The 12,142-nt window shown below is 37.8% G+C and overlaps 1 protein-coding gene across 7 annotated transcripts in view; it reads right to left on the bottom strand.

The window, feature by feature from the left end:
* Positions 1-415: 415 nt before the first annotated feature.
* Positions 416-12,142, bottom strand: part of PROX1 (prospero homeobox 1) — a 51,482-nt gene continuing 39,755 nt past the window's right edge. For 5 of the 7 annotated variants that reach the window (XM_040612295.1, XM_040612293.1, XM_040612294.1 and 2 more), the window contains one exon: positions 416-6,171. In XM_040612295.1, coding sequence (XP_040468229.1) covers positions 5,983-6,171 — 189 coding nt within the window. In that variant the 3' untranslated portion in view covers positions 416-5,982. The remainder of the gene's footprint in view (positions 6,172-12,142) is intronic. The other 2 variants (XM_040612299.1, XM_040612297.1) reach the window with 1 other exon arrangement.

Raw genomic sequence — 12,142 nt, 5'->3', positions numbered from 1 at the left:
TGGAACTCCCTGTTGCAGGACACCAGCATGGCAGGTATACCCAGGAAATGATTAAACATCATAAATAAAAGTACTTTCTAGCTTACGTTGGCTACGTTTAATTTAAAGGACTATCTATGCCTTAGTCATAACTGGTTTCTTGCAGGGAGTTATTCCTTGTCCGATAGACTATTGCAAAATAGCATTCATTATCTTAGCTGGCGCTGGATGTAGGGCACTGGATTAGATAAATCATTATATCCATTTTGCAAGAGGGTTGGCAGTTTCATTAATAAATAATTCTAACTAAGGGGAAAAGAAAACCTTCAGAGGACTATAGTGTTAGGCACAGCCTGGCTGCAGCAGAGAGGTTCAGTGCTTTACCTCTCAGTATGGGGCAACATAAACTTTTGGAAATAAATATAAACAATGGCAATGAGCTTGTAATTTATATTTTATTTTGCACAAGCTTGCATATATACTGCACATACATTCAGTTTAGAGAAGATGGAAGGCACACAAGGCAATTGAACTACTGTATCCTTTAAGTGGTACAAAGCAAAAAGGTAAAAGTCTGGAGAGTATACAAAAGCTTTAAACACACAAAATAAAATCCACCCCCCCACCCCCACCCCCAAACATTTTTCCTGTGTTTATCTTAAATTTAGTAGCTGCCAAGCTAGAATTGTAACTTTTTTCAATCAATTGTCTACTGCACCTTTTTTTCCAAACGGACAGGGGAGTCTTACTGTTTTATCTTGTCATCAATTAATATTACAGTACATCCTTGGTAATACAAAATTGTACACCTTCATCAAATAAATTAGGATAAATTAAACCAATAAATTATGCAAAGTCTTCAGAACAATAGACAACAACAAAAAAAATCCACAGTTGAAATTGCCTCTAGCTAAAAAATAAAATAAAAAAAATCAAAAAATTGACTTTATCAGTTCAGTTATTGTACTATCTTCAAATTAAAGGGTCTTTATTACAAAAAAAGAGCTTAATAATGCTATTTACAACATATTGCTAAATAATATAAAGGCAGTGTTTTGTCACTTTTGTAACTATATACATATGAGTAATGGCTGGGACAATATCAGTTTAAACCTTAACCTTTGACTCTTCTGGGCAGCATTAAAACCAACCTAAAGAGGCTTATTTTTCTTTTCCTTTTTTGTTTTAGTTTCTGACTCTTACACATTATACGGTAATGAGATGGTTATTGTGTTTGTCTAATATCTCACTCGAGTGGTACAATTAATGCAGAAAGGATGGATTTTAGAGAAAAATGTAAGCTCACTGTTTCTTCTAGATTTGTTTCTACATATCCCAGTATATTTGTGCATTCGGAAGGTGGCTGCTTCGGGAGAGAGGTGACTGTGGCTCAGATGAAAAGACTAAATAAAGTCATAGTGCCACCACTTTTCATACGCTAAAAAGGATATTCCTAAGAAGATACAAAGGTTAAATACCAGTTTTCATCCCAGCTCTAAAATGAGCATTTTTAGCTTCAGTTTATAGATGGTTTACAACCAACAGTTCTACAGAAAACAAAATTGCATTTCCTTCAACAGAACATTTAAGTGCAATACAGTAACTGCTTACTCATATAAACCAGTTACATTCCTTAAGGGGAGCTTTTTGAAAACAATGCGTATTGGAATTTTCAAACACAGTTGGTACCAGAAGGAAACATTTGCACTATTAACACCAATGATTGCTATATAATACACATGGCAAATATAGTTTTTGCTTTCACTTCTCATGTACAGTGCTCATTTTGGGGGTTTTGTAAACCACTTTCCATTTTTTATATATATATATATCTTTCTGTATATATATATACTTATAATCTTTCAATGCTGCTGGTGAAAATCCTATCTTTAAAGCCACAAAATCTTCACCTTTATTTCTTAATTAATCTTAACCTGTGGAAAAAAACATTTTTCTATTAACTGACTTCATATACATAGAAAAAAATTCTGCAATTTTACAGAAACTGTATTACCCATTCCCTTGACATCTGATGAAAGAGACTTAACTTTTAAAAGTAGAGAGCTGGATTTTCAAGAATGCTTTCAACTATCTACACAGTTACTGTAGTGTTTCTTATAAATTCAACAGATGTTTTCAGAATGTAGTTATTAAAATCTTATGTCTTTATGCAAGAACAGCTGTAAGGTTGAATATTTACATTGCTTTATAAAAGTTCCCCTCGATTTTCAATGTTCACCCACATACCTGGTACAGTAACAAAGATTCTGCAAACTTAAAACACTTTAATTAAATAATACTCAGAGGCACAAAGCAAACCTCAGGAATACATGGGTGAACACTTTCTTAAATAATTACTACATTCTAACATCTTCCACGTGTTTACCATTAAATGTGAAACGTTCCCATTAAACAACCAGAGATACAGTAAGAATTAAATGTTTTGTAGTTTCAAATAGAACATTCTTTTCACAAAACATAACAAATGTCTAAAATAGGTTCTTAATCTAGATAGGAAAAAGGTAAGCTTTTCACTTCATACGCATATTTTGTGTATGTGTGTGTTTCTGTGTATATATACATACATACACCCACACATTTTGTCTCTGTGTGTGTGACTACATATGTATATGTATATGCACATCACGTATGAAATATTGCTTCTATACTACTTTTCATCAGGCTAAGAAAACACAAGATTCGCACCACAGTTACAAAAAATTGGCTTCTACAAGAATTTTCAAAACTTGAATGCTGCTCAAACAATTGAGAAAAAATAATTTGCGTTATCAAACTGTTCTAAAAATTCTCTTCTTCAAAAACGTATTCTCCTGCTTTTTTTTTTTTTTTAATTTTTAAAAAGACACAAAATATGCATAGCTATCAACATTATGTCAAACAGCCGGAAAAAAAAAAAAAAATCAGTGTTTATTGCAGCTGTAGTAATTGAAAAATAAAGTTTAAAAGATGAAAATTGTAAGCCACAGAAGGCACAAGAACAATTGTACTTGTGGGGGAAAAACTGGTATTTTGAAGGATTTTTTTATCCTTCCGCTGGTGCATTTAAGGTCTAGGCACAGACTATAACCTCAAGTTTATATGCAGAAATAAATCTGAATTAGCAGTAAATGAATGGCAACATGGGGTTTCTACATGGATTTTTAAATTCTTTCCTTATGTAAACTTTTCATTATAATAAAAGTAGCCTCCTGCCTTTTAGCCATTTTTAGTGAAATAATATTGAGATCACTCAAAAGAAACTGGTTTCTACTCAAAATTTAGTAGGAGCTATGCCATGTATTTATAATTTTAGGTGTATTGGGAGGCACAAAGGCAATATGGCTATAAAATGCAGAAAAATCACATAACTGAAATGATCAAATTATCATTTATTCCTTTTTTCAGACCAAGGAGGTTTTTATTTTGCTTTTAAGATGAAATTTCTACTCTTAATTCCTATGCCTCATTTACTATTGAGATTATGCTACTTATAAATAAATAAATAAATGCAACAACATCAAGTGTTGAGTACACAATTTCACTTATTTAGATTATGTGAATCACATTGCAGCCAAATAATAATAATAATATTAATATTAATAATAATAATAAACAATATAATAAAAGCAACGGTAAAATCACAGATTGAGATGGTAGCTAGTAGTATGTCCACATAGTATGACTAAAGTATGGCTTTGCTTTCTTATGTCCAAGGTGACAATGCAGTGTTACATTTTGTATCTGATGGTATGCCAATGATGAACTTACTGTATTAAAACTTGAGCATTTTATGCCACTTCTTCCCATAAATCAAAAAAGTGCATGAACACAATTTTCATCCTTTCTGACTCAGAATTCATTGGAGTTACATCTTTATGAAGTGTAATGTTTACCAAATCATGCACAAAAGAAAAAAAAAAAAAGAAAACAAAAAGAAAACAAAAGTAAATGAAAGAAAATGGAAGAAAAGAAAAGAAAGAAAAAGACACATCCTGTCTACTGTAAGGATACGTACAGTATTAGATACCCTCAGGGAGTCTAAGATCAAGATTTGTTTTGCTTTTAATGCATAGTGAAAACGTTGGCACTTCATCCCATGCTATTGTCTGCATTGCCTATACTCCACAGATACTGCCAGTGCTTGAAAAGAATGACAGGGAATCGTAGGATTGTGCTGTTTAATTTGAAGTCAGCAGGTTTTTAAGGCTTTCTGCTAACAATAATTGCTTTCATACATTTCTGTCCATCAGCAGTATTTGTAAATGAAGTGAAACTGCAATGATCAGGTCAGCTCTTTAGTCACATGGGTAAACTTTCACTCTCCAAAGTCAAAATGTAATTTTAAAATAAAGAAATAAGATACCAATATCCTTGATGGTCTAAATATAATTCGCAGCTAATTAGGAACTTCCTCTAGATTCAGATTGAATTATGTAGGGGAAAATATTATTGACGATAACAATAAATTCTTACTGCATCCGTACAAAAGACGACAGAGAAAATGACAAATACAGAGTGCCATAGCATATTCAACCTTCCCCCAAACTTCTGGAGACGATATCTTTCTGAAAACATGAGAAAAGGAGAGCCACTGAAGAAAGCACGAGAACTAGCAGCTAGCTTTCTTTCTGTCTGCTGACATATCACGGTATAGCATTCAGGCGAACCCAGATCCATCACGGACTTCACACCGTAGCTCAGATTTTGGTCAAGACTAACTCCAGCTTCAGAAGATAAGTGCAGTGCATTGTTCAAATTGTTTGTTTTTTTGTTGTTTTTTTTTTTTTCCTTTTAAAGCTGCACTTACTGTAATTTTAAAAATTCAATTTGGTTATCTGAACCCTGCATAGCCAGGAGGACACTGTGATTTTTGTATATGCTTGATTAGATTTTTATGAAAATGTCATTTTTGTTCTTCTGATTAGGAAAAGACTAATTATATTTTATAACTACAAGCAAGTCTATTTTTTTTTTCTTCCTTTGCCTCAGCTCTGTGAGGTGAAGACGCTTTCTTCTACTATATCTAAGATCATTCAAAAAGTGCTTTTCAGGACAGATGTTGAATACAGACAGAAAACTTTGTATACTGGAAAGGGGATTTTGCGGGGCAGAAGGGACGAAGAAATGAATAAATTTAGGATTAATGCCATATAAAGTAAGACCGAGACATGGCAATATAGGACGCTGAAGGTTTCATTTTTACTCTATGGAGAGTGAAATGCTTCCGCTTTAATAAGCTGACCATATTCCAAAATTAGTGTGGTTGATACAATATTGTGCATGAATTACTGGCCTCGCCCTGCAAGAACGGTATTTGATTTGTGCAAAGAACCCTTGCTGCAACTTAGAGAAACAACAACCTGGCATGTTGATTACTGGTGCAGGGTATCTATCATTTCTGTAAGGAAAGCACGAAGAATAGGGTTTGCTTTTTTGGGTATCACTTCTTGAAGTGAGTACCTAAAATAGATGTTGTAGTTTTTTGAAGTAGGAAACAAAATCTAGTTATTGATTAAAAAGTATATAAAATACAAAAAAAAAGCTTGAAGCTTATGAAGTGACTCCACAGAGTTCAGACCTTTAGCAGTATAAACATAATATAAACTTCATTGTCTGTAGTATTGTGCCATGACATTAGTCTCACCAAGACAAAATGCCACTTTGCAGCAAGCAATAAATCTGACAAAGCGTTTTTAAACATAATGCCCTAACTTGCTAAGACAGGCTTTTACACGCTTCCAAACTCTTCTCCCTGAAAATTAACCCCGTTGATTCTCCAAATGTTAAGGGTCTCGGGCAAAAGTAAACTGAAGGCTGAAGTAAAATAACCATCCCCTTGGAACTGAACGAAATCTTAAATCCAGAAGGGATCACAGTCTAATTTCATATACATATATATGTATGCGATACACATATATATGAAATTAAAATAGAGACACACATGACTTGGGCATCAGAAGGGGACTGCTACTTTCATACATTCATAAATAACTGCTGAACTCTCTACTCATGAAGAAGCTCTTGTAGGCAGTTTGGGGATTTGAAAATCTCGGGGACCTCACTGTCCAGCTTACAGATGACCTTGTATATGGCCTTCTTCCAGGAAGGATCAACATCTTTGCCTGCGATAATGGCATTGAAAAACTCCCGTAACGTGATCTGAGCCACTTCCAGGAATCTCTCTGGAACCTGCTGATACAAGGAGACAATGGCATTAATACAGTTTTCAATTTCAAGTCTCTGGTTCTTCAAAGGAAACTGAGCTAAGTTCTTTCTTTCAGAAAGGGGCTTACATAGCACCTGCATTTTCTAAATGTGGCAGCCTTCTATTCTCTTATGCAAAGCTGTTATATATAGTACTATAGCAATAACTTTTATAACATGTGTTAGAGATCTTTGTAAAGTCTACTGACAGAATGTAGGTAACAAAATGTTACTGTCTGGGTTTGGAGAGTGGGGGATTTATAGGATATAATTAGCAGGAGGGGAAACAAACACAATTGTCTTTAAGGAGAGAAATCTCTGCTTGATTTGTACCCATGCATTTACAGCTATGTTCTCCTCTCTGTGTGGGAACTAATTCAGAAGTTATGCACGCATAAAAAGCCCTCTGTACCTCTGTGCTTAACTTTGGTCACGACCAGTGCTGAAAGCTATCAAAGAAAAACGGTATCTCTGAATGTTGTTTGTAGTTTAAAAACAACAGCAAGCAAGCAAGCCTTCAGCTAACAGCTTGCTTCTGGGGCTGCTGTGTGCGAGACCCCCATAGGATGGCTTTCTCCGGAGACGTTATGGTCTTCCCTTTTTCAGAAGCCTACAAATAAAACCCCAACCTCTTCAATGAGTGCATAGCGTTCCAAGTTTTCTTGGGAGACATTATGGTCTTCCCTTCTTTTTCAGAAGCCTACAAATAAAACCCCAACGTCTTCAATGGGTGCATTGTGCTCCAAGTGGCTACTGAGCTGGGATGAGTTAAACTCATCTGGGTTTTCTAAATGTCACTGTCTCTTCACGGGTGAACCAAACAGCCAGCTAGCAGGAGCATGCCACTCTCAGAAGCCCCTGAACAATGGGTGAATGTTAAAAAACACAGCTACATCAAAACTTTGGTAATTCATCCTAAATAGGTGTCTCAAGCACCAGGACCACCTTCTTACCCTCTGCCTTAAATGATTCAAAAGCAATCACTGTAATGAAGCATATGTCTGTTACAAGGTTGAGGTCATCTCCATAAAGGTATTATTTTCCATTTTTATTACGGAAATATGGCTTCACAGCTCCAGAACTGCTAATACACGGCCGGCCAGTAGCCAGCATGCTTATAATAGCAAGTATTCCCTCACTGCTATTCTTTGCCCACTCCAGCAAGAGGAGTTCTCTGACCTGCAGTAGGGGCCACTTCAACCATTCCTGTGGCCAGCAGACACCCAGGCAGATCTCACTCATTTACTGAATGCATGTGACATTGCCAGATCAGGGCCAGCACCTTATCTTCCGTTTCAGGAATTTGTTCTCCCTTTAGAAGCCACTTTCAGAAAACTTGCCTGGAAATGTGCGTGTATGAACTGATAGAGCTCTGGAGCCTCCCTCACCTGTTACCGCTGGGGAAACACCAGCAGTTTGCTAGCCACGTTGTGCCAGTAGGTAAGCATGAGATCAGCTCCCCCTGACATCAGCTAACAAACTGCTTCCAGAAGCCCCGCAGGCTGCAGAAGTCCTCCATCTACCTCTGAGAGTGAAATCTAGCCCCCACACATTTTTCTCTGCTCCCAAAGACAGGCTGCCTTCTGTGGAAATTTTTCATTCAACAGGCCGCATGGAAAAAAACATTTTTACAGATGTTCTATTCCAGCCATAATTACGAGGGAAGAAAAATAACTGTTTCACTTATTCCAGCTCAAAGAAATAACTTAAAAATTCACATAGCCACTCTGTTGTTTGGACAATTGGTAATAGGTCTACAAAAGATACCCCGCTTGTCTCATTCTTGCATTGCTGTAAAAAATTAGGCACTTTTCTGCTCATGCAGTTCAAACAACTGGTCATGTGCTGGGTCTTGCTGGGCACTAACCAAGGGGAAGGAGTGGCTGACTGCACGATACTAGGAAGCTAGAAATGTAGTAGACAACCAAATTTTTGGTGTACACACTCATGTTAGCTCACGAGGGCAAAACCTCTTGTTTTTTGCCTTTGTGCTTGGGAAAAAGTTCACACCTTTCAGTTTTGGTGTCCACTCCAGAGGACCAACATTAGATGCCTTTTTTCCCTTCCAAGTCACTGGAGATGGGAGGGAGGCAATTACAACAAGCACCTACATGAGAAGCATGAAGTCCAAACACAGAAAGTCCTGCCTCTCCCTACATGGTGTTATACCCGTGACAACTTCAAGCGTGGAGGTGACAACCTGGGTTTTAAGTTGAGCTTTTGCCACTCATTTTTTACCTGTACATGTGAAAGTTTTCCAGGTAGGGGTGATGCTTTTCCATGGAGTGGGCAGCGTGAAACCGCTAAACTGCTAGCTTCCAGGCCTCCTACCCCATAAAGACACACAGGCTTTTCTTTTAGACTAAGAGTTAGCTTTTAAGGTCTGACTTCATTATACCTGAGTCACATCTGCAGGGCCGGGCCCCTTTGAACCCGGTACAACAGGCTGCAGAGAGCAGTCCACAAATATACTAGTGAACAAAGACCTGGGGGGGCTTTGAAAAGCCCCAAAAATTCAGCTTCTTCCCTTGGATGCTCCACCTCGTAATGCTGACATCCCAAAGATCTCCCCTACTTGTCAGGCATTAGAGCTATTCCTGGCTCTTTCCTTTTGGGATGTTATTAGCAATTTTTCATGTCAGACTGGATTACACACATTACTTCGCATGTTGTAATGTGAATAGCACTGTGATTAATCTCCACAGGATAGTACATCGGCCAACATTCTTCCTTTCTAGAAAGAGTAACTGCAGTGGGTTTTTTTGTTTTGTTTATGTTTGTTTGGGTTTTTGTGGTTTTTTTAAGCAAAAAAAATACTAGTGAAGTCCAGAGCCTGAAAATAAATATTGAAATGGATGGGTAGTTATATTTTTCAGTAGGCAATTAATCAGTCGACCATATTAATTATGTGTATGGGGGTGGCATTTCCCTGACCCTAAGTGATGGCGACCTATTCAGCGCATCTTTACACCTAACTGACTGAACATCTCTGAAGTAGGAACATCTGCAGAAAATGCTTCAGTGACAAATAAACTCCATCTACATTGCTTTTAATAGAACCAACAATCCCTAGTATGAACCCAGGGCATTTTCTTAGCATCAGGTGGCAGCAGTCAATCAAAGAATCACACTTTACATTCACCAGGAGGAAAGACAGTGAGGTCTGCTCAGGGGGAAGCTAGGTGGGTTTCAGGCTGAAGCTTCCACATCAGACTGATTTAGAAAGAAATCCCACTTTGCCACAGGCTTTCTCAATGTAAGTCAGCTTTGCTGCCAAGGTAAAAGTCACAGGCCAAACTCTGGAGTAGTGTAAATCAGCAGGGCTCTACCAGCCTCAGTGCAGTTATACTGATTTACACCTGGTATGAATCGGTCCTGTACTGCCTAACGCAGTCCAGGCACCACCACAGTGCCCCTTCTCAAGCCTTAGCCACGTTAACACATCCCCTTTGTCTACGAAAACTGGGGAGGGAATTAAAGCTCTCATCTGCTCTTGTCTATTTATGCTGTTTCAACTACTGGCATTTTCCTTGGCTTGGACAACAAACCTGAACTATTTCACTCCTGGGTTTGCATGTGCAACTACCATGCCTAACCATTTGGATTAGCACTGTGGGGGAGTGCTTTGTTAAAAATACTCAGCACAAACTATTTCTATGTGAGTAAAAGTATAGTTCCAATGGCTCGAAAGTTGGACCCAAGTAATACCTAACTCTTCCTTCACACAGAAGCGTACACACTTGCAGAAAGTGATACGCTTTAAAAATACTTGTTGAATTTCTTTTCAAGGAAAACATTACCAAAAAGGCAGCGGTTTTTGGGAAGGTGAGGGCAGATCCTCAGCAGGTTTAAGCCAGTGTTGCTCAAGGAAGATCAGTGAAACAATGCTAATTTTAAGCCAACACAGGGGATCAGGCTTCCTTTTCTGATGGCATGCAAGGACTTTAAAAATCATTGTTGGGAAGGAGGGCACGTTAGAAGTAGCCATGTGTCTCAAGTTGGTGGCTAATCACTGGCCCTTCACTGTTTTTCTCATTACTAGGTTGTCTTGTATCTTGTATCTTTTATCAATTAATTCATTTCTTTTTTGGGTTGTGCAGCAAAGACTTCTTCTCCCTTCCCTCCCATTCCCCTCATCTCCTCCCCTCCCCGAGCCCTCCTCCTCCTACTCTTCCCAGTTGCTTTACCTTCAAGGATGATTTGTTTTATTAAACTGACTGTCCCCAGCCTCTGCAGTACATAATAAAAGCCTGACATAGCAGCCTGCCTGCCTTCTGTGTCCTGCAGATACTCATCATAAGTGTCAGGACATACCAAGGTTAGCGGTCACTGGAAGTGCGCTCGCTGGCTCAAGCCTTGCCAAACATGCTTGGCAGCTGAATGAATGTCACAGAGAATAGAAGGGGAATTACAAAGGTTAGAAAGAAGACAGCCTCTCTCTCTCTCTCTCTCTCTTTTTTTTTCTGGAGATATATAAGCTGATTTTTCACACTTCTGAAATAAACATCAGCTCATTCACAGTCCCTTTCCAGCACCTAAATCTCTCCCATTGTCAAGCAAATGTTTAATTTCTACCCAAGCCTTATTTCTTCATTAGCAAAATAAGATGCTTAATTCTCTCTTAATAGAAAAGGGGAAAACCACCAAACCCAAATGACAAAACAAGTCACCAGTCTGCTCAAAGATTTATATGTGTATTTCATATCATTAATCCTATTGAGGGTGGGCTTCTTTACAGCTAATCTTTTAAACTTTCACGAATTCTTGCTTAAGTGGTAAATCTAGATGATAGAAAAAGCAATACAGATGTAAAGATCACAGAATTGTGAAAGTCAAGTTAAAAACGATATTCCAGAGAATTGTGTTTTGGTTTTTTACTATAAAAGGGCAATAAAATGCTGACTGTAAGAAGACAATGTCAAGGAGAAAAGGGTATTGGTATTTTGGATACTCTTGACTGCTCGCCTTGGAGAGAGAGTTATTCTTGTCACAAACCCTTTTGTCTGCATCTGCTGACTGCTTGCCTGTAGCCAGCAGCATACTTTAACTGTTTTGTCACCTCCTAACATCACATGCATCAGCTGTTGTGCTTTTGTTACGGGTATTGTAGAGCTAATCCACTGTGGCTGTTCTACTGTGCAGTAAATAAAACAGAAACTGCTTCTCAGACAATTCTGCATGAATATTTCAGATGGCTTTTACAACTCTGATTCACAAAATAAAATACCCACCCCCCCAAACTAGACTCAGATGCCTCAAAGCTAATTGCATGCAATGACTTCAGGCATCAGAAACAACTGTTTTACTTGGATAAATGAATAGCAGACCTTTCTAAAGTTATTCTTTAAAAATACTAGACATACTTCTTTCCTTCCAATTTTACCTGTGTATAAATCTTTTATTTAGACTATTTCTGATTTTTGGCAGTGGCAATTTTGAAATATTTTGTGCCAATAAAACACTTAAAACCTCTTTGAAATCTTTTTTTCCAGAAGTGCAAGAGTCTGGGAAGATTAGTTTACTTTCACTTGGGCATCAAATAATTTTAAACATAGAAGTAATTTCACAAAGTTCCTAAACTTCCCCCCTTCAACTTTCCTAGAACAGGGAATAAAATATTTACTCAGTAGTTCATTTTCTGCGGCCAATTGCTACACTGTCCTAAAGCAGAGTGGCTTTGAGCATGTTCACAGGGGCAACGGTAGCAAAGCCCAGCGTGAGGCCTGAAGCAGAAAAGATACCCCAGGAAAGGAGACAAACAGGTGAAGTACTTTACCGAGCATTCATTCACCCTTGTGCACACATGATTCCTCTAAACAAACTCTCCTACCCCTGCTGTTTGTTAAGTAAATATTGATCAAGGAGAGACATATCTCCTGACAGCAGTAGCACAAGCTGGGGACTTGTTCTGCAGACAGAGTGGACTTAAATGGATAAACTCAGATGCTTTAGGAAGGCC

This window comes from Falco naumanni, chromosome 12, assembly GCF_017639655.2.
Source record: "Falco naumanni isolate bFalNau1 chromosome 12, bFalNau1.pat, whole genome shotgun sequence".
NCBI lineage: Eukaryota > Metazoa > Chordata > Aves > Falconiformes > Falconidae > Falco > Falco naumanni.
The sequence above is the reverse complement of the archived record's forward strand: the minus strand, read 5'-3'. Positions and strand labels throughout refer to the sequence as shown.